Raw genomic sequence first — 26327 nt, forward strand, 5'->3', positions numbered from 1 at the left:
TGTCAGCAAAACTTTTGTCACACAGGATGTGCAACACACCCCTGAGCAAGATAAGTTTTGCTGGCATAAGCACCTGTGTGCAAAGCGCTATGTCAGACTTAGCTACTGCTGCTCATTGAACAGGTTTTATTATGTCAACAAGAGAGCTGCTCTCCCATTGGCATAACATGGGGACACGAGTGCTCTTACAGCTACACAGTTGGATCAGTACACCTATGCCTCTGTAAGCTTGTAAGTATAGACATGGCCTAAGGAAGGAAGGAAGGAGTTTCCCCCACTCTGTGTAACCATGAATTACTAGTCTGAGAAAAAGAAAATAAAACACTGCAAACCCTGTTAATAGGGAAGGAGAGACTTGGGACTAGAAGGGCTATTGGGGTCACCCTGCAAGGAGTAAATAGGTGGGTGGAAGCCAGTGAGACCTTTATGCTTGTAGGCTGGTTACTAGTGTCAGGGTTTGAACCATGGCAGCATAGAGGCACCGAATGTCACAAGGTAGGAGGTGACAGAACCCCTTACTGGGTGTGGGTGATCCCCAATTATCATTATCAATAGATATGGAGCTAGGCGTCTCATCAGAAGATGGACTCTCTTTTTCTTACATTTGTCTCTTCTCTTGATGCAGCTGTAATTGCATACTGTCTAATAAATCTGGGGACTGAGACCCTAGTCTCCACTGTACAGATGGCAATGATAAGAACATTTCCCACAAAAGGAAATGAGGATGGATAAGTGCATTCTTGTTGAATGCAGACAGCTTCTCAGGAAATTTGATATCTTTGGCAGCATAGGTGTGACAATGCAGCTTGCAATCCATTTAGAGTCGTCATGCTGTAATAGGATGATGTCTCATTTGCTCTGCATACGATACGAAGAGCTGGTAAGAAACCCAAAAGGGTTTTCTTCTGTCCAGGTAAAAGGCTCATCCTTGTGAGCATGTGACTTTGGAAGAGACTGACAAGTATACAGACTGCTTTAGGTGGAAATCAGATTGCACCTTGGAAAGGTGCACTTTTTTCTCTCATAGATTATAGCATCTGGGGAATCTGTTATCAGCATGTGCAGCTCCCCACTACTCTAGCAGAGGTGATGGCCTCTAGCAGCCACTTTTGCTGAGAGGTGTAATAATGTAGCAGGAGGCTAAGGGTACAAATGAGGGACCCATAAGAGATGACAACAATAAATAAAGGAGGAGTTGGATTCCTGATAAGGGGAGGCCCCGCACACATTGTCCTGCCACATGCACCAATTCAGAGATGACAATACCCTGTCTGAGATGCATGCACCAATTCAGAGATGACAATATCCTGTCTGAGATGCATACTAACTTGTCCAGCTGGTGAACCTCAACATGGTAGACTGACTTGAGCCATGCCTGAATCCCCCGGATGTGCAGCCCGTCATGAGGGGTCCTGTGTGTACAAGCAGTCATGTCACCTAGCAGCTTGAAGCAATTCCTCATTGTGGATCAGGGTTGATCCTTGTACAACACATGGAGGTCTGTCAGACCTATCAGACCTTTAAATATTACTACTATTCCATAGCATTAAAGCACTGACTTGTAAAATGTGAACACTGGCTAAAAATGAATGCTGTTTCCATAAAGTCCAATTCTGAGTCCATTCAATAAAACACAGAAAAGTAAAGACAAGCCTCTGGAGTGGAAACCTACCATTAAATTTAAGACATATTGAAAAGATAAAAGAAAATACATTTTTTAAAAGTCTCTTTATTTTCCTTCACCATTATTGTTTTACAATACAAATATCATCTTGTGAATACACAAAAACCCTATAGAAGATAACTCTGCTTCACATAAAATACAGAATGGATATCTTCTTCATTCTTAAAAATCTATTTTGTTCTGCACATTGGCAAGGATATCATAGAATACTTCCCCAAACATACAGTATGTATGGTAGGAGTGAAACTTAGAGGTACATGCAGCTTCTGCACAAATATATTTTAAAGAAATAGATTATTTTTGTTGTTTTTCAACAACATTTTCATTAAAGGATGGAGAAACTATTCAATTTGAAGTCAGTGATCATCTGTAAAACTCCTGAAAAAGTGAATCCATGGCTGTTGTCTTGACAGTTAAAATCCAGCTACTGAGTAGATAATAAAATCAATTTAAATCTTACATTTTACTATGATCTGCCCACAATGTGTGAACAAGATCTGAGCCTTTGATTTGTTTTTTCCCTTCTAATAGCAATTTCAACAGTAAGTAAATTTCCAGTTTAATTTAGTTATAAATGTAAAATTTATTAATGTATACAGTACATATACTTGTGTTTTCATGGAATATTTTATTTTAAATAAGAACATCTAAGACTGCCTACTGACCATACAATCAAGACAAGAAAGGCACTAGAAACATAGACAAATCTCTCTCTTCCAAGAAGCATTTTTTATTTTAACTCTCTTTTCTCTGACATGTAAAAATCTTTTTAAATTTAGTCTTCATACATATTTTGAAAAATAAAGTTAGGAAATACTTAGAAAATCACTTTACAACAGAATATTATTTTTTGCACTTTTTGACACTGTCACTGCAGATTTTACAAAATCAAAAGTTACTAAACTTTTCTGTGTCTTATCATTTTATTTGTAACATTGGTGTAACAGGTAGAAAGAGTTTTAATTTTTCCCCAGTCAGGTATTTAGAAACCTTCATATAGACATTTGCTAGAAAATGGCTTACAGCCCAATCTTTGGGGCAAGAGATATGAAAAGTATGTTTTCCCAAGAAAATAATACGTTTTATTCCCAGATGTGACTGGAAAGACCAGAACATATGATATAAAAGTTTTCATTTATGCTGTCGCATCATATACAAAGGAACATGGTGATGGGTAATGTAAATCCCAAATCTATTAACAAGAAATGTATACAGTGCATGATAAGTTAAATTTTCTTTATTGTTGTCCAACGCAGATCCTTTGGAGAGAAAAAAAAAGATCACAGTGCTTTCCAGGTAACTGAATTGGTTAAGTCAAGGAAATGGTTAAAAGATAAAGGATTAGGGAGCAGTTCACTTTTTTATGGCATCTTCTCTCATGGAGTTCTGAGCACTTTGGACAGTTCCTTTCCCCCGCACTTTTAACAGCTGTTATGTGTCATTCACCAGTCTGCTGTATTTAGCTTGTCTACCGAGATGCAGCACCGGCCAGGGGAAGGGCCAATGGTAAGAGCGAGGTACAATTCCTTGAACATTCTTTTCAAAGTACTGGAAGGGCCTGTACCACCACACCCGTGCAAGGAGGTTAGTTTGGGAAGCTTCTTTTAGCACCTGCACAAAGATAATTAAGAAAAAATAATTACAAACAAGCACAGCAATTTCTCTCATTATTTTAATGCACACTGTTTGCCACCATCGTCTGCAATTCTCCACAAATTTATTGTTTCAATTTACATAGTACCTGCCTCCTATCTCTACGCACATTTACATTAACAATATGAACACATACCAAAACCAACCTACATTGACAAAACTTCAGCTGGATAAAAATAATTATTTTTCACGTGCATCCTATCCACTGCCCCCGAAAACTCTCCTTCCTTCCTCCCATGAAAGTCTGAACAAACAGAACATGTCCTAACAGTCAAACTGCAGCTCCATTGACCAAGTGAGTAAGCAAGTTACGGATCTGGGAGCCCTATGAGAACTCTCTGTCCTCTAGGGGTTGTTAGTTCCACAGGAACAGCAAGTCTCAACTGTCAAGGAGTTGTCCTAAGTGAGAGAATTTTTATAGATAGCCGGAGGATCCAAACTATAAAGAACTTTCCAGATTAAAAGAAACATCTGTAACAGTACCATGTATAAAGCAAGCCAGTTTTATGGAGCACAGGCATGTTTCTTGTGTGAAACACCAGTAAATAATTTGGTGTTCAAGCAATGTAGTATATAAAGTTTCTGAGTGGTTAACCCTTAGCTTTTCAGTAACCCAGTCTGGAGGTTACTGAAGCATGAATGACTCTGAAGAGATTCATACCTGAAGGGGAAAAAAATCACAAACTGGCAAAAAACACACTTGGCTTCTGGAATCATCTGGGAACCAACACAATCTAGGGTTGCCAACTTCAGGGCATGTCTACACTGCCCCACAGTTTGGGCTAATGGGTGATGTCAGTAGTAGTGCTCCCCTGGTAGAAACTGTGGGAGCAAAATTAAAGGTCCTGAGGTCACAGTGAGAACTCGGGACCTTTACATTTGTGACTATGGCATCCACGTGGGGGAGTTAACAGTGCAGTACTTTGGTGTGCACCGCTAATCACATCACTCCTTAGTCTGAATTGTGGGGCAGTGTAGATATGTCTTCAGTAACAAAAGAAAGACATACCCCAATACAGCTAAAGGGGCTAACAAACTCGGACATAACCTCTTTTGGCTTTCCCTAATCCTCAAACATCTCTTGACTCTTGTCTTGGGTCAACTTAAGCTAGCTATAGTTCAACCAGGTCAATTTTTGGACAGACATTGAGGCAGCACAGCAATCATGCTGTTTGGGGGGTTCGACGAAATAGTGATTCCAGTGCCAAACTGGGCAAGCACCATATTAGCCCAAGTAGGAAATATAAGCAAGTGGCCCATATAACAATATTACCAACTTACCTGGTGTTATACAGCATGAACTGTAATGTAGACCCCTTGTCTTGTGCCTTTGGGATAAGATTCCTGACAAGACTACAGAACTAATATCACACACCTGGTCTACACCATAAAGATGATCTCTTCCTATCTAGTGTTCTCCTACTCTTCATGAAAAGGACTGAAGGACCCAAGTCCTCTGAAGTCAATCCTGGGCTTCCATATTCCCAAACTGTACAGCACTGCTATTCAATCACCCTGAAATGGCTAATGAAGTATAAGTTGCTGCAGCTGGATGCCAAGTAAGGACACCCAAGACAAAGTGAAAAGGACATTTAGAGAATGATATATTCCTCAGTTGAATGTAAACTCAATAATCCACAACCATTGCTACTATATAAGTCTTCCGTCACAAAAGAACCATCCTGCCAGGGCCATGCCAGTTGGTATCATCACACACAAGATTTAATGGATTACCTTTAGTCTCTATTCCCAAGCATACTAAATGATTCCCAGAACCAATATATGTAGATATATCATCACTGTGAAAATTGGATGACAGGACAACCAATGTTTTTCTGTGTAACAAAGTACAGCATTTCCCATAACAAGACTTTTGTGGTGTAATTTCCACCACTGTGCTTTAAGTTAGGTTTCACTTCACTAGTTTACAGTTGCAAATTGCATTGATTCATTTTTCTGGGAGCAGTAAACCTATCAGTACCAGGCTTGTATTACAATCTAAAAAGTATTGTAATGCCTTAAGCTTGCATTACTTTTTATATTATCAACTTAAAACAATTTTGCTGCTGGCATTAATTATCAAGACCATATATTGCCATCTTTTCATGTCCTAAACCAAGATCTAGCAGCTTTCTTTTCCAACAATAATATATATAATTCCCCCTAGTTAGAAGCTTTGGGTATATACTAGAAATGATGGAACATTGATGATTCGCAGAACATTCATACTTCAGCACTGCATGTAGGCCCTGAATAAGCATGTGCTCAAGTGCTATTGTGAACTGGAGCCATAGCAGGCATATAAGGAGAGACTGTGTTAAAGGATATATAATCAGGATTTTCAATTTTCCACATATAATACTTTTACACTGACCTATTATCTTAGATCAAGAGAGACTCCATTCCTATCTTAGATTTTATGAGGATCAGCAAACAGTTTTGAGTAAAAATAGACACTGAATTTTTGACCAAATCTGAAGTCAGTCAATGGATTTTCCATTTAAACCAGGACTCTACATTACTGAGCCTTGGCAGACTAAATTAAAAATAAGTCAGTCAGTATTGCTATCAGTTTAACTCTACAAGACCCTCAAACACATGACAGTAGCATTAAAATAATGAGATTTTAAAACAAAAATAAATCATTTCGGTCTGTCTTCTGATTTTTGAGCATTAGAGTTGTAAAAAATCAAATTTCTCTACCCACTCCACATCCCTCTCTGCTTCTTCCCACATTTCTGTTAGTTATTTCTTTCTGTGTCTCAAAACAACATATCATTCATTGATTGACATTCTAAAGGAGGAGATGAAGAGCCAAGGAGAACCAAATATTTGGGGGAAAACTCACTTGCTGATTGGCCATTGTGTGATACCACCAGAAAAGCCTTGTAGTGATGTAGTAAGCCACCACCACATCCACAGTGTAGTGGTCATGCGCCAAGAGAATACAGAACATCCCAACTATGCTAAGAGCCCAACAAATCCAATGATACCACCAAAGTCGCCGAGGTGAATCTGAAAGCAAGAAAAATAATCACTATTTAATCACAAAGTGTTGATAATATTACTTAAAACACTAATTTATTACTCTGGAAGCCAGTAATTTATAATCAGAAACAGGAGACTGTTAGACAACAACAACAGGGCACGTGAATTGCACAATAAGACTTATTGTAATAGCTGTCATTACATTACCCCAAGGTTTAGGACAGGGATGATCTGATTGCGAAATAACAAAATAATTAATGTTTACTTCTCAATTTGAAAAGTAAACAGAATATTTTTTTTAAATGTATTCATAGGTGGGGGAGAGAGAGCGAGAGCCTGGAGCACTGGGCCTGGTGTAAGATCTGATGCCTGAATCACAGTCATCAAAGTTAAGGCATGTCATGAACCAAAGTCAAGCCATGTATTACAGCACATGCTATAAGTTTACTGTCTGATATATTACCTTAGCAAAAGTATTGCTAGTGTTGCTAAAACAGGCTCCTAAGAAGCAACAGATACTGGGTTTGTGTGTAGACACACTCTAAAAAATTAGCTCGGGGACATCCTGACACCAGATAAGAGGGTTTGACAAAAGTGATAAATAGGGATGTTTTGCCGAGATGCCTGGAGCAAGATACAAGGGGAGGTAATGCGCAGATGTTATGAAACACATAAGGTGGCACATAAGTTGTTAGTCTACAAATGTCAGGGTACTTTGCCTTAACCCTTTATGTGGCCTAGGGGACAGCAGACTCTGGCTACTGACTGCCACTACTTCCCACTGGGCACTTGTGTTTGCGTATTTGTAACCACAGAGCCAAGACACTAGTTCTGTGCCTTGAGAGCAATAAACCTGGCCGAGTACCTTTGTCACTGAACAGTGCATGTGGTCTTTCTTTCTGGATAGTACTATCAAGGTCTGCTGAACCAACTCTCTTTGCAGGGCTGGGATAGCATACGGAGAGAGCAACATGCATGCCAACTGACAACAGTCAGATACTAAAAAAAGGAAAGGCTAATTGATTCCTCAAAAAATTACACCTCTGACTATTTGGCTAGTTTATCTCAGTCTATAAAAACAGAAGTATCTATAATCTTATAAAGTACTTTGACTTGGTAATTATACATACTATAATTATACCTTTAAATCTGCTATTGTGTGTCCAGGAAGGTTGAAGTGTTCACATACAGATACAAAAACACTTCAACCTCCCTACACACAATAGCAGATTTAAACTTAGCCATCCTGCAGCAAAAAAACTTCAGGACCAGACTTCAAAGAGAAACTGCTGAGCTTCAGTTCATTTGCAAATTTGGCACCATCAGCTCAGGACTGAACAAAGACTGTGAATGGCTAGCCAACTACAAAAGCAGTTTCTCCTCCCTTGGTGTTCACACCTCAACTGCTAGAAGAGGGCCTCATCCTCCCTAATTGAACAAACCTCATTACCTCTAGACTGATTCTTGCCTGCATATTTATACCTGCCTCTGGAAATTTCCACTACGTGTCTCTGACAAAGTGGGTATTCACCCACGAAAGCTTATGCTCCAATACGTCTGTTAGTCTATAAGGTGCCACAGGACTGTTTGTTGCTTTTTACAGATCCAGACTAACATAGCTACCCCTCTGATACTTGACTACATGGCTATTGTAATTATTTTTTTCCTATATCCTCTTCCCTGCCAGTGTGTGTGTGTGTGTGTGTGTGTGTGTGTGTGTGTGCGCGCGCACACATACGTATGTACCCTTTTGGGCCTGATCATCCCTTCAGTTGTATGCACACAACTTCCAGTATCTTTGGGGAAGTCACTTTTTTTTTTTTGTGCACATTTCCCATTCTGCAAAACACTAAACTGAGGTATTGTGAGACCTGTGTTTTTAAACTATTGAAATATTTGGATCAAAAGCACTATATTCAGTGAGTGTGAAGTATGTTTTATATCATGTTTACTCAAAATATACTTTAATAAGAATGAATAATCCAAGTATAAATCATACAGTAGTGTTTTATTCCATTTTCACCTGTTTTCATATTCAATAAAGCATATATTATTGGCTTATATTACTGAATAGACTTGAACAAACTGGGTTTTTCACTCTAATTATTTAATGGATCGAGACAGTGAACATTCGTTAATCATTAATGATATACAAAATTAAATTCAATAAACATTGTAATGAACTTACACTCTTTGATAAATAAATATGTAAGTGTTAACATGACTGTGTGGCCGCTGTAGAGATAGTCACCACACATGTTGTGGGATCCTGTGATAGATAACCCCCCTCCAGCAAGCAATTTCATTATCCTCCTCAGATGAGACTCCCAATCTCCGAAGAGCTGGTGGAAGAAGAGAACACCACATTTAACCAAGGTTATTTCATACTGCATTAAAGATATAAAAGGTTAACACAGATTATGAGAGAGGGCATTACCCTACAAGGGGTCAAGCATCTCCAATACAATGCTGAACAAGCCTGACTCCCATTGATGCTAATAGGATTTGAGGATGCTTACTAATTTATGTGATCAGACCCTTTATCTTGGTAACTTTACACGAGATATTTAAGTAGAAAAAAACCCAATTGGTTCCAAAGACTACTGCCAAATATCTTTGGGGCATAACAATGAGACTTTAAGACTACAATACATAAAAATGGTGAAAAAATAAAGGAATTGTTTTGTGATTACAACATGCAGAAAACACTACTGGGATGAAAATGCATGGAGTGTTACTCTAATTAAATAGATTTATAAATAGATTTATATTTTCTAAGATAGGAAACCAAAAATTATGGAGACTTCCCTAAGAAAACAAACTGTCAGGGACTTTCCCTTTCTCTGCAAATAGCTAATGATTTGGGGAGAAAAGGAAACTAACAAATAGCCAGCCCTTAACTCATTCACTTTCAATTAAAATAATCAACATGACATATCTTTTAGGTGTTATTCTGGATCAAAGCAATAACTCCATAGGTACTGCCATTACATCTAGCAATTAATATGCCATGATTTTAAGAGTTCTATCAGTTATGGTAACACTAAAATAGATAAGATGAAATCATTTTCCCTGGTATTCATAAATATTTATAAGTGCTGCCATTTAAGACATTCTTCTGCAGATGTTTTGCTGGCAACATTCAATATTGTTCACTACTGTAAGGAAAAATGATTCTAGTGGGCGCTTTAAATTCAGGTAATTGTTTAGTTTTCTCAATGGGAGCTACACAGCTATAGCTGAGAATGCTTTGTAAGCCCCGTAAATATATTGTGGAATCCTGGGAAAGCAGGAAAACAACTCCTAGGAAAACAGCTTTTCTATCTCCTTTACAGTTACATCTCCAGAAAATTGTGAAGTGGTCACTCTTTCTCACAGCTGAATGGCAAAGGAATTAAGTCAACCAGGCAAATAATTTGTACAGCAATAGTAAAAGGTCTTCCAAACTTAGCTTTTTTTCTAAGAATGAGACAAAACCCAGAAGCTAAGGTCAGGTAGTCAAAATACAGAACTGAGACTGACAGATTAATCAAATGTATATAGTCTTGCCTAAATCCAGTTCCTAGCATACAGGGCTTTTTGGAGCTACACTGATTTCTACTTGCAAACAGATGTGTTTGTGGAGAGAAAAAAAGAACAGGTTATGTTATTACATGAGCTGTCATGCAACTTACTTACTTCTTCCAATGAATAATGGACCAATACAATGCAAATCTCAAAATAAAAATTCAAACACCTAACAGCAATGGAATATAAACACAATAGCTATAAAAACATGGAATAGTTTTCTGGGATGACAAGATAACACACTAAGCAAATCAAGCAGCAGGAACATCTGTAGCACTATAAAATCCTACACACTGAATGATTGCAAAAATGTACTTTACATACCAATGTCTCTTCTCTTTGAAAAATCTCATCTAACAAATATTCTGAAGCCCAACACCTCCACCAAAAATAAGTATGTTAAACAGAAATCAAATTATTCCAGCTACAGACTGCAATTTTTAGGTGTTTTCATTAAATCTGGTAACCCCCCATTTTCCTTTTAATTTGATAATGATAAATTGTAAACAATTAAGATGAATTAGTAACAATGCTGTTCCTACAGAAATTAGTCCAATTTAATGAGCTTGATCAAACAGTAAATACCACCTTAACATTCAATGTGGTCTGATAACACCTGAAATTTGATACAATGGTTTCTGCATAAAGAAGAACTATAAAGCTTTATAGTTCTGGTTAACCATATTCCTCTATTATTACCCACCCCTCATATGGCTACCACCCAGTGGATCCAGTGTTGGAAATGCCTCCATAAATTATGTACAGCGTTTCCAGCTCTGTTGAATCATTTCCACAAGTTGGCTCAAACATCAGCAAGGAACATTGGACATTGGTCGTATTTCCACCAATGCAGAAAAAACTGAAGACTGGTGCCTTAGCTGTCTCCTGGGGAAAGTCAATCTGTGAACTATCTATATCCTCCCATCTCCCCAAAAAAGGAAGATAAAACATGTGTTCATTATACTCCTGTGAAGAGTGACTGAAAAACCCCCTCTGCAGCAAGGACAGGGACAGGGAAAAAGCAAATTACCCATGGTCTATGGCTGGAGCAAAATTCTCCTGCCTATCACAAGTGTTCAGATGCATTGGGATGAATAGGATGCATAAGGTGACTATGTGGAGAGGCTGGGGAGACTGATTAGAAAAAAGAAGAAAGAGGGTGATTGGGAAGAAGTGAGATTACTGGAGAGAAGAAGAGTAAGAAATGGAAAGATAATAACTGAAGGAATGGAGGAGACAATACATAGAATGCAAGGAAGGAGAAATAGGTGGAGGGGTAGAAAAGTGTTAGCAAGGAACAAACAGGTAATGAGAACTGAACAATGGTAGAAGCCAAACATTAATAACTACAATATGAAGGAAAAATGTGATGCGAAAGACATGAAAGAAGCTTAAAAAAAAGTCAGAGTGGCAAAGTGTTGTTTTCAAAAACATTTTATTAAATAGAAAGATGATTGCAAAATATTACCACAAACTAGACACATTCAGACTGTTTCCACAAACAAAAGCTTATTAAAAACCAGCTAAAACTACTAAGAGTAAAACATATCCAAACAAATGCATAAAACAAAAGAACTTACAAGTTCTGGAAAACTTGTTTATAATACTTTAACATCCAGTAACAACATTAAAAATACTCCACACCTCTCCGAAGGATATAGACACACAAGAGACTCACCAAATTCATCCAACTCACACTGTAATTAAAAGCTTAACCTTTTTCAGCAACACTATAATTTATATTTATAGCAGACATAAATGGGAAAGCGTATGACGTGTTCTTCTTTCATGTAGGAAGTATACGTTTGGAGTTCAGGTTCAGCATTGCAGTGCCTCCCTGCCCCCAGTCTGAAGCAAGAAACAGTGTACAGTCTTCTCTGACCTCTGGTGAAGCTCTGGTTCTTCAGAGGCTTACTATGTCCCTCAAGCTTCAGCTAGTTCACTGGAGTGGAAACCCTGTCTTCCACCCCAAGCACAAGGGATTATCAAGGAGAAGGACAAGGATGACCTGTGGCCATCTTTTACAGTTAGCCCCTTCCTCTCTGTATGATTCCTACTGTTGACCTCTGTCCACATATGCTCCCTGGAACACATGCATGCATTGGAGTATCCATATCTCACATTTGTCCTGGGACTTTGCTTCCCTTTCACTGCCAGCAAACCACAAGCAGTTTGACTGTAAAATCTAAGAGGCCTCAGAACATTAGTTTCCACTTTTTATTTTGAAACAAATTCAACTAGTGTAGCCCACAGCGTGCACACACATTAATTTACTTCAATTCAAACCGTAGGTGGAAGGGCCAGGTGGATTTCCACATATCTGACTGGGTTTATATCTCTTCCTCTTGATGTTTAAACTATCTATGCAATGGATGATTTAAGCTCAAAGATACTTCTGAAGGCAAAACAAAAAAAATTCTCCAGAATGCACCAGATGGCAAATATATATTTTTTTTAAAAATCTATTTGTGAAGATTCTACTCCCCCTCCAAACAAAGGTTTTTGCTCCTTCCAGAAGATCATTTAACTATTTTATGGAGTGTTTGTAAGATACTGTTTGGGCTGCTCACACCTGCTAGAGTGACTCTGATCAGATATTTGCATTCATTCAAAAGAGGCCACTAATAGAAGTAATGGAATTTTTTTACACTCTGTTGCAAGCATAACAGGGGCACATTAGTCACTCAAAGAAAAGATTGTATTGCATGCCTACAAACTACCTGGAAGTATAGGATCTAACGGCTTAGTGTAGTAACCAGATAATTCTTCATGCTGTATCTTAATCTAATTTTAAAGAGGTTCACAGCCTAAAGTAACCATGGTAACCATTTAATTAGAGCAAAACATGTACTACTAAAATCAGTAACTACTGAATACATTTGTCTTCTGAAGACTAATATTCCTTTATTTTAGAGCTTATTCTTGTTTTAAAAACTCAACTGAAGGCATGAATTATACTTTTCAGACAGTTCAAATGTTAAGGATCTGTTTAGTATCTTTCAGGGTGATTATAAACACTTCCTGTATTACCCATAAAAGCCTAGAATGCTCCCAAACACCGAATCGTTTGTTTCAAATCATGTCTGACTCAGATAAAGAGATGACAAGGGATTTTCAGGATTGAAAATGTTCTATATTTTACAAGGAAGTCCTGTAGAAAGATCAAAGAAAATATCAAAACTCTGCAGTAATGGAGTACAAAGCTTGTTAGTCTTTGTTATAAAGGTCATTTAAAACGTTGGCAAACCTGCCTAATTTCTGTTGAAATAAAGAATGTTCCTTTTCAGAAATGGCAAATTTACTCAGTTTGGAATTATAGTATCTGGTTTATTTTTGTACTTATAGTGGCTCCCTGTTTAACTGACTGATCACACATGTTGCTGATTTCCCCTTCTCATGTCCCTACCCATTCCTCCATTTACAAAGCCATATGTCTCCAAGCAGCTACATAGGATTTGGCAAAGACTACACTGTCACCATATAAGCAGTGCTAATTTCCAACACTGGTCAGCACACTCATTGGAACATTTTCTCTTGGAAACCAAACATTTTGGGTTTGTCTGCTTTAAGAACACCAGTGCAGTTCCACCCATAAAAGAACAGTGACAATACTAGTGTAAATTAGGTTAAGGGGTGTTGGATTTTTAAGATGCCCTGCCAACTAATTCTGCTCTGTAAGTGGAGTTTCACCAATACAGAAAAATGTGGACGAAGCCGTAGAGACCTTCTACGGGGGAGGTTTCAAATAGGCTGATTAGATTATTTCTCTCAAGCTTAATAATTACCATAATTAACATCTAGACTGGCTAGGGATAGGAATGCTGTGAAGAGAGTGAGTGAGCACTATGGCTTGTCTACAGTTTTTGTATCACTTAAATTATATTGGTTTCAAACTGGTACAGTATAACGCCCCCAGTGCAGATCCAATGATAGCTATGCTAGTATAAGCACCTTTATATGGGTAAGTGTTGTAAATTTGGGGAAGTAAGTAGAGCTGGGTGGGAATTTGCCATAAGAAAACCATTAAAATGGAAAATTTATTGTCCATAAAATCAAATTGTTTTATTGGAAAATTTCTGTTTTTCCAGGACCCTTTGATTTTCTATTAGAAAAATGGAAACAAGATATTTCTTTGGGTCAGTTCGATACAAATCGGAATATTTCACTTTGCTTAATCTGAAATGCTTTGTTTCAAATCAATTCAACAAAACATTAAACTGCCTTCCCTACTAGTGCATTCCCTCATGGGACCTACATGTCAGTCTGTCTGGAGGACTACAAATCCCACAATGCCATCTGGACTCTCCTTTGATGAAACTGTAGGGGAATCGTGAGACTCTGCATGAATCGCAGATATAGTCCAGGTGTGAAGCCTGGTCCATGGGGAGAATAGAGCCCAACAGGCTCCCAAAATACAATTTCCATGTTCACCAGTGGTGAAAGACCAGGTTAAGGACCATTTAGAAAATCTGGACATGAACAAGTCCATAGGGGCGGATCTAATGCACCCGAGGGTGCTGAGGAAGTTGGCTGATGTGATTGCAGTGCCATTGGCCATTTTCTTTGGTCCTGGATGATTAGAAAAAGGCAAATATTGTGCCCATCTTTAAAAAAGGGAAAAACGATAATCCAGGGAACACACTGGTCAGTCTCACCTCAGTCCCTGGAAAAAAAGCATGGAGCAGGTCCTCAAGGAATCCATTTTGAAGCACTTTGAGGAGAGTAAGATGACCAGGAACAGTCAACATGGATTCACCAAGGGCAAGTCATGCCTGACCAACCTGACTGCCTTCTATGTTGAGTTAACTGGCTCTGCGGATATGGGGAAAGCGGTGGACGTGATATATCTTGACTTTAGCAAAGCTTTTGATACGGTCTCGCACAGTAAATAAAAATATACCTATCTCATAGAACTGGAAGGGACCCTGAAAGGTCATTGAGTCCAGCCGCCTGCCTTCACTAGCAGGACCAAATACTGATTTTGCCCCAGATCCCTAAGTGGCCCCCTCAAGGATTGAAAGTCACACCCCGGGTTTAGCAGGCCAATGAGCTATCCCTCCCCCCATAAGACTTATGTACATAGTACTCTTGCAAGCAAGTTAAAGTAGTATGGATTGGACAAATGGACTACAAGGTGGATAGAAAGCTGGCTAGATTGTCTGGCTAGATTGTGATCAACGGCTTGATGTCTAGTTGGCAGCGGGTATCAAGCAGAGTTCCCCAGGGGTCGGCCCTGGAGCTGGAGCTTGTTCAACATCTTCATTAATGATATGGATGATGGGATTGATTGCACCCTCAGCAAGTTTGCGGATGACACTAAACTGGGGGAGAGGTAGATATGCTGGAAGGTAGAAATAGGGTGCAGAGTGACCTAGACAAATTGGAGGATTGGGCCAAAAGAAATCTGATGAGATTCAACAAGGACAAGTGCGGAGTCTTGCACTTAGAACGGAAGAATCCCATGCACTGCTACAGGCTGGGGACCGACTGGCTAAGCGGCAGAAAAGGACCTGGGGATTACAGTGGACGAGAAGCTGTATACGAGTATGCCCTTGTTGCCAAGAAGGCTAATGGTATGTTGGGCTGCATTAGTAGGAGCGCTGCCAGCAGATCGAGAAAAGTGATTGTTCTCCTCTATTCGGCACTGGTGAGACCACATCTGGAGTATTGCATCCAGTTTTGGGCCCCCCCTTTACAGAAAGGATGTGGACCAACTGGAGAGTCCAGCGGAGGGCAATGAAAATGATTAGGGGGCTGGGGCACATGACTTACGAGGAGAGGCTGAGGGAACTTGGCATATTTAGTCTGCAGAAGAGACAAGTGAAGGGGATTTCATAGCTGCCTTCAACTACCTGAAGGGGGGTTCCAAAGAGGATGGAGCTAGGCTGTTCTCAGTGGTGGCAGATGACAGAACAAGAAGCAATGGTCTCAAGTTGCAGTGGAGGAGGTCTAGGCTGGCTATTAGGAAAGACTATTTCACTAGGAGGGTAGTGAAGCACTGGAATGGGTTACTTAGGGAGCTGATGGAATCTCCATCCTTAGAGGTTTTTAAGGCCCAGCTTGACAGAGACCTGGCTGGGATGATTTAGTTGGGATTGGTTCTGCTTTGAGCAGGGAGTTGGACTAGATGACCTTCTAAGGTCTCTTCCAACCCTAATCTTCTATGATTATATGTGGCAATGTGCCACAATGGGGAAATACAGTTTAATGTCCAACTAACTTGCAATGAAGCATCCTACCCGAATTCAACCAACTGAAATGAAACATTGTGATTTCAGGAATGATGAAAGATTTTGTTTCGATTGAAAAAGCAGAAAACATTTTTAATATTTCTGAAAAGAAGTTTTTTGGAATATTTAATTCCATGAAAATTTTTCAAATGTTAACTTTTCAGTTCAGGATGAAAACATAAATGCTGAAATACTGGAATTTCCCATGAGATGGAAATTTCAAATTTTGCTCAGCTCTAGAAGTAAGCTACAGTGGTATATGGCACCTTTACGTCAGTAACTGCATCTCATTATAGGATGTATAAATTCCACTATCTCAGTCAAAAAAGGCAAAATAGTTAAAAATCGATACAAACACTGCACATTAGGCCTGAGAAGGGAGGGCTTTGCATTGTTCGACAGCTAGCACTCGAGTTGACAAATTCGCAGCATCGATGATCTGTGGAAAAAAAGTCCCTGCCATTCCAACTTATATGAGAGTTACAATCAAGAAGGCTGTTCACAGTTATTAAGGATCTCTGGCGTGTGGAAAAAAGAAAAAGAACAGAAGCTACAAAATGGAATTGCAGTGAGAAAAACTTACCTTTGGAGAGCAGTTGAAATGCATACCGGGTACTGGCAGTGTAGTTACATACATCGTAATACACCGATATAGGTATAGTGTGCCAACTATACAGAAAAATCTTCTGCTGATAATAGATCTGGAGACAGGGAAAAAAGTGTCATTCTAAGGAAACAAATTCTGCCAAGATTTGTCTAAAAACCATGAAAAGCATCAGTCCTAGAATATCATGTTGACAATTCAAGCTCAAGCTTAATAATGCTTTATACATCTACATCAGCTTTCATTTAAGAATATTAAAGAACTTTGATCTCCCATTTTACAGGTGCAAAACAGGCACAGAATGCAATTAAGATTACACAGTAACTCAGTGGCAGAATTAAGAATAAACCCCAAATTTCTGCCTTTTAGTCCTGTGTTCTAAACACTAACCTATGATCCTTTCATACCACCATTCCTTATAAATACAAATAACTTGTAGTTTAAAGGTAGCAAACAAAGCCAGTCCAAAACTAACATAGGTTTCAAGCCAGAGGCTGAATTCCTTTAATCTCTGCAGAGTATCTCCGCATCTACAAACAGTGAATTATCTTCCAAAAGGAACAATCATATTTGATTTATTCATATACATTAAAAATGCTACTCCTGAAAGAGAATCAGCAATTCAAAATACAGAAATACAATTATTACAAAGCTGAATTAGACCAACCAATGACAAATGGAAGTTGTTTACTAATATTGGAAGTTCTTTGAGATACGTGGTCCGTATCTGTATTCAACACATGGATATGCATGAGCATGCATCTGAGTCCGGACATTTTAATGAGCAGTGTCCATTGGTCCTCACATGTGCAGTAGGTCTCCTTGTGCTTCTGAGTGAGGATATAAAAGGTAGTGCTGGTTGACATCCCCTCAGTTTCTCGTCTCACAGTGAATCCAATCAGACCAGAAGCAGAGGGGAAGGAGGGCAGATAGCGGAATATAGATAGGGAGTGGAGGGTAGACCTCAAGTCTTTTAATGAATGAAGAGTCATTCATTTTCTCATTAAAGAGGTTTGACTCATCAAAGGGAAGGGCCTGCATAGTATTCTTCACTTCCCTGGGAAAGCCTAAGGATTGCAACCAAGAATCCCTCCTCATAAAAACACCAGTGGTCAAGCTTCTGGATGCTGTATCTGTTGCATCAACTTCAACCTGAAGAGCTCTTTTTGCCACCTACTTGTCCTCCTTTAGAAGGCTCACCCAATCTCGATGGGCTCAGGGGAGGAGTGCATCTCTTATGGACAGTCCTTGACAGGGATCTCTCCTTGTGCCAATGAGAATGCCCTTTATTATTATGCAAAAAGAAGAACAGGAGTACTTGTGGCACCTTAGAGACTAACAAATTTATTAGAGCATAAGCTTTCGTGGACTACAGCCCACTTCTTCGGATGCATATAGAATGGAACATATATATGCATCCGAAGAAGTGGGCTGTAGTCCACGAAAGCTTATGCTCTAATAAATTTGTTAGTCTCTAAGGTGCCACAAGTACTCCTGTTCTTCTTTTTGCGGATACAGACTAACACGGCTGCTACTCTGAAACCTTTATTATTATGGGAAGCCCTGAAGGAAGAATCTTTGGAATTTGAAACTGAAGGCTCTGCTCCTAGGCATGTGCTCATTTATTGAGGCTGTTGTACTGGAGGGTCTCCCTGGCCCAGATCAGAGGGGTCTCAGGGCCTTCTCCATTAAGGGTTTCCTAAGGTGAAGCTCACAGGATTCGCAATTTATTGGTGGAAATGATCGACAGACACAGAAGAAATATGTGTCTCACCCAGACAGCAGAGACAGCATTGGTGTTAGTCATTGACAGAGAAGGATCTAGTGCAGGAGATGCAGTTTTTGAAGCCTGGGACTTTGGGCATAGACCCAGACCACAGGGAGGTAGTCCCCAGTCCTGGGAAGCAAGTACACAAACTACACTAAAAATGTAGCTCTACTAAGCTAAAAAGAATAACTATATACTATTTTATCTGCAGGATCTCTCAAAGCTGAAGAAAGAGAGGACATTGAATTCTGATTCTGGACCATGCAGCAGTAAGGAACTGAGGGGGCGTCAACCTGTACTGCCTCTTCTACTCTTGCTCAGAAGCATGAGGAGACCAACTGAGCATATGCGGACCAAAAGACACTGCTTGTTAAAATCTCTGAACTCAGGTGCATACTGCATGTGTGTACCCACATGAGAATACATATAGGAACCAGCATTTGAAGAAGAACTGGAGGTTTAAATACCATGGATCCACAGTGGCCTCAAGAAAACACAATCAGTCACATGTTTTAAAATTTACCTCTATAATTACACCTGCAAGTTTGAGTGTGAAAACCTGATAATTAGCTGCCACCCTAATTTGAATGCACAAGTGCAAATTCATGTTAAACGTGAAATGCAGGCTTTGCAAGTACCAACTGCACACAAAATACAAGCATAACTTTAGATTACAGGTTGAGGCCAGCCCAAAATTTGGCCCATTTAGGCTTCTGCTGCCAACTTTCACTGTAATTATAGTAGTAATGACTATAACAACAGTAGCAATAATATTAAATATTAGCAAGCATATATATGATCCATCAGGATTAAAGCTTCACTGTGCTGAGTAAGAGAATCACTCAGATATTCTCAAAAACAACTGATAAAGAATAGAGGAAAGAAATTTAACATAGAAGGAATCTGTGAAGAACTGGTACAACCTTGTTAATTACATGTTATGTTGGTTTTGCTTTTGTAAAGTAATCAGCATTTAAAACTGAGGAAATGATGGCAAACTAAGCTTGCAATTTCTTATCTAGCTAAAAGTAGAATGCATGGGTAAGATCAAACATTATCCTTTTTCCCATACTGTCTCTACTTGCCATACAAGGCCCCAGGTATGTTACTCTAGAATTATCTCACTTCCCATAGAATACTTTAAGAGAAGCTGTCTGCAAGAAGGCTCTATAGTAAACATATTGAAAAGTTACCCCTTCCCACTCTTGCTGCTCTCCTTCCCCAAAACTGTCTCTGTTAAAGTAAAAACTATGTACTTAAATAAGGATTCCTAAAGTATTTACTTGTGACTGCTTTCATATTTCATTTTTTTAAAAGCACTTAATCCAGACAGAAACACATCTAATACTTTTTAAATAAGTAAAGTTTCAAAACAACCAGTAGCAAACTGAGCTCCCTTGAAACTCACAAATGGCTGACAATTTGATTTTTAATGGTTTTTGGCAGAGTCAATTAGTTGCAGTATTATTGATCTGACTACAGCATGACTTAACAATGCTAGATCAATATTATAAAAGAGTTTTACTTCTTTGATGGAAATATTTCAAACAATATATTGTGTGTACACACGTTTCAGACAAAGAACGATTACTTCCTCTTGAAACAGTAAATATTTTTGCAAACAGGAATACACTAAAAAAGGCTTAAGGTTGTACTATCAGACTATATCTCCATGGATGTAACTATTGCAAGCTAGGATAATGGCATTATTCCATTAGAGAGATCAATTTCACTAAGAAGCAAAGATGTTCTACTCAAGGCCAAACATCCCTTTTATTAAACTATATATGGCTCTCTGATTTCAAGTTCTATTTAAACTAACTGGTTTAGCAGACTCTGGGGTAAAGAGACAGAATAAATGGTATAAGGCAAAATGTGAAGTAAAAATTCAATACCACTGTTTTTCTGAGGCTGCAAATGCTGACAAGGTTGCTGCAACTATTTATAACATTATAGCACACCAAAGGAGAGAGACTCAGACAATACTTTTAAGATCACTAATTAACAAATGGCTACTAACTTGTAATATACTTCTGAGACCCAGCTGTGAGGAGTTGCACTAGAGTGTAATGGTTTCTATGCATTGTATGTAGATAGTTTAAATTACAGGTGGATTCTGCAACTCTTCCGCATACTGAGTAGAGCTGTGGCAATTCATTTTTTGGTCTGATAATAGTTGGGGGGGGAGGGAAGGGGAAATGTGGTTCTGGTTGAATAGAAGCCAATTGTTTTAGCATTTTCAATGAATTGAAGAAGTCTGAAAACTTTAATTTAGGGTTGAACAAAATGTTTAATTTGGAGTATTTTTAATAAAAGCAAAAGAAATGAAGACTAGATTCACAAAACCCTTGATATGCAGTAGTTCAGTGATTAGGGCATTCACCTGGGATGTGAGAGAAAGGGATTCCAATCGCCACTCTGGAGCTGGGACTTCTGAGGAAGGTCTCTCTCCTGTTGAAACTGTCGCACTTTATACAAAATATTTACATATTTATTTATGGAGAGAATGACTCCATAGCTCCAATGGTTAGGGCACTGCTATTGGGCATAAGAGGGGCAGCACCACCACTGTTTTTGCAAATGGTACTTTAAATCCCATTGGGAATCTAGCCTGAAAAGTCAACATATTTTATGCATATATGAAAAAAAAAATACTCCACTGCACACACGTTTCTCTTTGGGAAGAGGATAAGAGAACAAACACATGACAGACATTAGTTACGATGTTTAAAGCACTACTGGCAGGCACACAAATACTATGGCGATGAAGTCAGTATACAAATCTACACACAATAGAATAGAATCCTCTTGTATAATGCTATCGATGCATGCATCACTAGTGGGCAAGTTTGCTCTTAAAAAACAAAAAACCCAAGCTAAATTAATTTACATTTCTTAAATTTATGAACAGAAATGTCAATATTAAATTCAGGATGGTTCAGGGTTTGCGGCTCTAATGAGCAACATTTTCAAAGACTTAATTACCAGTTAATGAGTTAATGATAGTATAGAGTAAGTAACTAAATACTATTAATGTTGGCCAAAAATATCCTCAAAGTTCTATATTAATTTTCCATTTTTATATCATTATATATGACATAAAAGCTAAAAATTAAGCCTCTTGGCTAAGTAGCTTATTCATATGCCATAGCATTATTGTTGAGAAAACAAAAACTAGTCAAATTAGATTATCTTCTTGTTAAATATATTTAGGATTAAATCTATTTATTATGGTTTACTAAAGTTAACAAAGGAATAACTGATTCATGGGGAAGCATGATTTTCTAGTTGTTAGAGAAATCGTCAGGAAACTTGGAACCCCAACATATTTTCTGGCACCAACTCTCTACGTAGGTTTGAGCAAGGCTCTGATTCAGCAAAGCATTTAAACACATGCTTAACTTCCCTAAAAAGGGATGCTTTCCTGAGCTAGACCCTGAACTTCAGTGCCTCACCTTGCCCGTTCAAAAATGGAGATAATGTTTAAGGAACAAGTCAAAATGTCATTTGATATATTAACATACAACCTATGGTATATCAGTGACTTCCCAGTTATCTTCACTATCCAGTGGAATAATTATGCCTATTAATGTTTTTTTCTTTGTCTCCATGGTTACTTTGTCATCTCAGAAGGTCAGGGAATACCTCTGATAGTTTGCCTAAGAATAATCCAAACTCTCTTTTAATTATTAACACCTACACAGGTAAAAGGCAATGAAGGAAGTTGTATTATAAATATCCTACTTATGATGTCAAAGATTTTTGGTCTCCTTGTTAAAAGGCTAATCACTTGATTGAGCATATTAGGGTTTGGAATACTTACCCAAATGCCAGGTTTTTAAACTCATAACATAGCTCTCAGAATCTTCTTCCTCTAAAATGCTCAATTAGTTATGTTTCTATAGGGAGAAAAGTTTAGCCACAAATCTAGGAGGCAGCCAACTCAAAGAACTGTGGTTCATCAAGATGTTGCCGTCAGTGTGCAGCCCACACTATAGGTGCACATGAGCCTCATGCATACAAAATCAGATTTTTTTTTTTAAATCAATGTGCCTCCTTGTGCTCCTCTGTGAGGTCAAAAGGGCAAAGAGGCTATGACCCTGCCTCAGTTCCCTCACCATTCAAAAGTTGTGATAGCTAAAGACTCCGAAAGTGGAGATGGAAGGTAGGTTGTGGAATCCACACTGAACAACAGTTTGAAGAACCACAGTTACTATAGCGAATGTAACTTTTCTCTTGAGTACGTGTCTGTGGATCCCACTGTTGGTGACTGGCAAGCAGTATCCGCTTAGGATAGTGAGAATGAATAGTGCCAGCTAGATGCAGTATTGTAGCCATGTCGGCCCAAGGACATTACAAAGCGGGTGAGGTAATATCTTTTATTGGACCAACTTCTGTTGGTGAGAGAGACAAGCAATAGAGCTACACAGAGCTCTTCCTTGAAAGTTTCTCTCTTACCAACAGAAGTTGGTCCAATAAAAAAATATTACCTCATCCACCTGGTCTCTCTAAGCTGACACTTTCTAGTGTCAGGTCTAAGAGTTCAACAGTGATTGTAGTACTGCTCTCCTGAATTTGGCATCTGGTCCAGCCATTAGATTCAATGCATAATGCTTGATAAAGGTCAGTGGGTTACTCCACATTGCTGCCTGGTAGATCTCAGAAGCAGGCAGAGGATGTTGTTTGAGCTGTGGTGGAGTTGGCCTTGATGTTCAGTGGGAGAGGTATACAGTGAGATATCTTGTGTTGTCCTCATAAAAAACAAAATAGTAAAATGTGAACTATAGCCTATACTTAACAATAGTTACCTTTCCTATCTAATTAAGTAGGTCCTTCCCACCCCACCCCAAGATCAGTCTGTTGCAGAGCTGATGGCTTTACAGAAATCAGGAACCAAACTTTCAGGAAAACACCTCCCTGCCACAAGATATTTTCTCTGTGAATGGATTCAGAGTGCATCTCTGCATTCTGTGCTATAGTGAAACAGTCTTTTATCTTTATTTATAGACAGGGTGAACCCCAGTCTGTTGTAATGTTTCTTTTTTCACTTCCAAGTGGTTTTATTTGTTTTCAATTGTCTCTGATAGTTTTCCTTTGATAGTCAACAGAGCCTTGCATTACATCATCGGCTATCCAGGGAGAGCTGACAACTCCCTCCTCCTTGAATGGGCCATCCCTGAGATATATTACTCATTGGTGACTAATTTTTACTCTAAGACCACAATGCATACTTTCAATATAGGTACATTAGTCCTTAAAATATTACCTGTACATACATCTCAATAATTATGAGTCTTGATAAGTTATGTGCTTCATGTAGATACCTTACATGTTACCCCTTATGGATAAATATCCTGCAAGTTGGGTTTGGCAAAGAATTGTTGGTAAAGAACAAAAGACCCTTTGCCAACGGGCCTCTGTGTAACAAACCTCTTATTCTTATGGAACCACATACAGTTCTGGTGTGAAGCCACTGAGGAGCCTGATCTCCTTTGGAGAGGGTGATATGCTTCGTGACATGTGGGAGGATGGTCCTCTGCAAGGCCAGTGTGGCCACATTGGCATATTGTACAAGTACTGGTCAGGTTGGGGTGAGCTGCTCCGGTGCCACTCCTGCTCCAGCTGGGGTGGCACTCTGACTGGAGGCTTCCCAATACCCTCCTTGGTGGTCATTCTACAATACCCAAGAAGAGGAATCTCTGCTCTAAGCCAGTAAGAAGGAATATGTCAGCAAGGGCGAGGAGGAATATATTTCCTCATCAAAGGGCAGCACCAAGGAATGGTATGGGCACTGCTATTTCAAAAAAATCTTGTGCACATGCATATGCACAGTTGGCTCGACACGGACATGTATTCAAAGAAAATAAATTATAGTGTGTGCGTGGGGGGTTGTCTTCATTTATAGGACAAAGTGATTCAGAAATCATTACTACTATGCTTGCTAGATTTTCATTGAAAGTTCTGTGACAATACATGGAATTATTTTGAACCACTGTTAACTGTACTGTGCTATCAGAAGTTAATACTGTGACAGAATACACCCTTGTATTCACACCCTACACACTACTGTAATAATCTTTGTTCAAGATGCCTTGTGAGGTATCATTAGAAAACTCAATCTGTTAGTCAGTACTATCCTGATAAAATATGCATGGCAAAATCATATGCGGAGTTATACAATTTCCCTGTATGATGTTATTAACACATTCCAAACCCAACAGCCTCACCCTGGCAGAGGTCAGCAAACAAGTCTGTCCTAAATAAAGGAATATATGTGTGCCTTAATTTGCATTTAAGCAGTAAACAGAGTCATCAAGCAGGAAGGGGAAATAAAGGAAGCTCAAACAGGTGGGGGAAAAGAAGCCAGCCAAGAATGTCCTTCCCCGCAGACTCTTTATCTACTGGTTCTCAGCTGAAAATGTTTTTCAAAAAGGGGGCCTGAAACTATATAAGGGAAGCACAAACACCCCAAGGCAGCTCCAACCTCCCTGCCCATCACATTCTATACACCTAAGACAACAAAGAAAATAGCCATTGGACTCTCAGGGAGGTGAGAGGGGGCTTCCTGACCTGAAAGAGTTTGGTCAGTAATCTTGCTGGAAGCATGTGATGGGAAATTTTGCTTGAATCTAATATGGTTTGTTAAGTTAGGAACTAAAAATTGTTTTATCTTTGTTTTTTTTTTGTAACCATTTCTGAATGTTATGTCTCATTACTACTACTCACTTAAAATTTCTCTCTTTGTAGTTAATAAACTTGTTTTGTAGTTTTATATAACCCAATGTGTTTAAGTTGAAGTGTCTGGGTAACTATTTAAGATAAGAGGCTAATGTATATTATAGTGTATACCCTGCAGTATAACCAAGATGTGACTGGAAGGCTGAAGTTATACCAACACATCTGAGAGTGGCCTGCATGCTGGTGGCTGGTTGTGTGCAGTCCAGTTTGGAAGCTACAACTGATAGGCACAGCAAGGCTCCCCAGGTTACAGGGCAGGGGTGACACAGCCCCCACTGGTCTGGATCATACCCTGGTATGTTACAAATACCCACAAAAAAGCTGGAGAACAAGACTGCGTTAAATCTCTCCCCCACACCTTCCTTTGTATATATGTAGAAATGATTTGGTAATTTACTAGTTTCAGAAACAATTGTAAGAATAAATGGGGCTCAGGCAATTTACAACATAAAATGGGGCACTATATGCTTTTCTTTTAGGAACACAGCACTCACTGGAAATGTAATGGAGTTTCAAGTATAAAATAATATATTAAATGGATAAAGTGTCAAAAGGAAAGATTGCTCAATTAAATTATTATGGGGGCACTTTTCAAAATGAAAATGAATGTATATTTTTGTTACCAGCAATAGAGCAGAAAACTTAATAATATGCCCAATACCACACAGAGTGATGGAAGTATACCAGAGTTTGAAACAACCATAATGTTTCAAAAGTTTTCTAAGAAAACAGCATAACTAAAAAAAACCATGTACCAAAATCACAAGTTTTTTATTGTAGCCTAAAAACATAAGAAACCCTGCTTCTTTAAAACTCTATTTTTCCATTCTGATCTTCAAGAAAGAAGTCCATCCATTCAATATAATACATTTCCATGAGGGCCAAAGATGTGTCCTTATTTTCCTTCATAGATATATCTATTAATAATCATCAAATGATAGCATCTATACACCTCTCATCACTCACATTTTCAACTTTATTTCATGTTCATGCTGGGCATGGTAGCTGTTCAGCAAGAGTATGTTTAAACCAGAGCAGGTTTAAATTGCAAACAACTTGGCAACAGATCAAGTATAATTACTTGACACATTACCA

The 26327-nt window shown here is 38.7% G+C and overlaps 1 protein-coding gene across 22 annotated transcripts in view; it reads right to left on the reverse strand.

Annotated features, from left to right (window-relative positions):
• Positions 1-2394: 2394 nt before the first annotated feature.
• SGMS1 (sphingomyelin synthase 1) overlaps positions 2395-26327 on the reverse strand; it is a 194008-nt gene continuing 170075 nt past the window's right edge. For 21 of the 22 annotated variants that reach the window (XM_042856854.2, XM_005292486.5, XM_042856853.2 and 18 more), the window contains 4 exons: positions 16706-16823; positions 8514-8667; positions 6186-6352; positions 2395-3295 (listed from right to left, as the gene is read on the reverse strand). In XM_042856854.2, the coding sequence (XP_042712788.1) occupies positions 3116-3295; positions 6186-6352; positions 8514-8667; positions 16706-16823 (619 nt within the window). In that variant the 3' untranslated portion in view covers positions 2395-3115. Of the gene's footprint in view, positions 3296-6185; positions 6353-8513; positions 8668-16705; positions 16824-20877; positions 20963-26327 lie in introns of all 22 variants that reach the window. The other variant, XM_065552046.1, reaches the window with a different exon arrangement.

Source organism: Chrysemys picta, chromosome 7 (assembly GCF_011386835.1).
Source record: "Chrysemys picta bellii isolate R12L10 chromosome 7, ASM1138683v2, whole genome shotgun sequence".
Classification (NCBI taxonomy): Eukaryota; Metazoa; Chordata; order Testudines; family Emydidae; genus Chrysemys; species Chrysemys picta.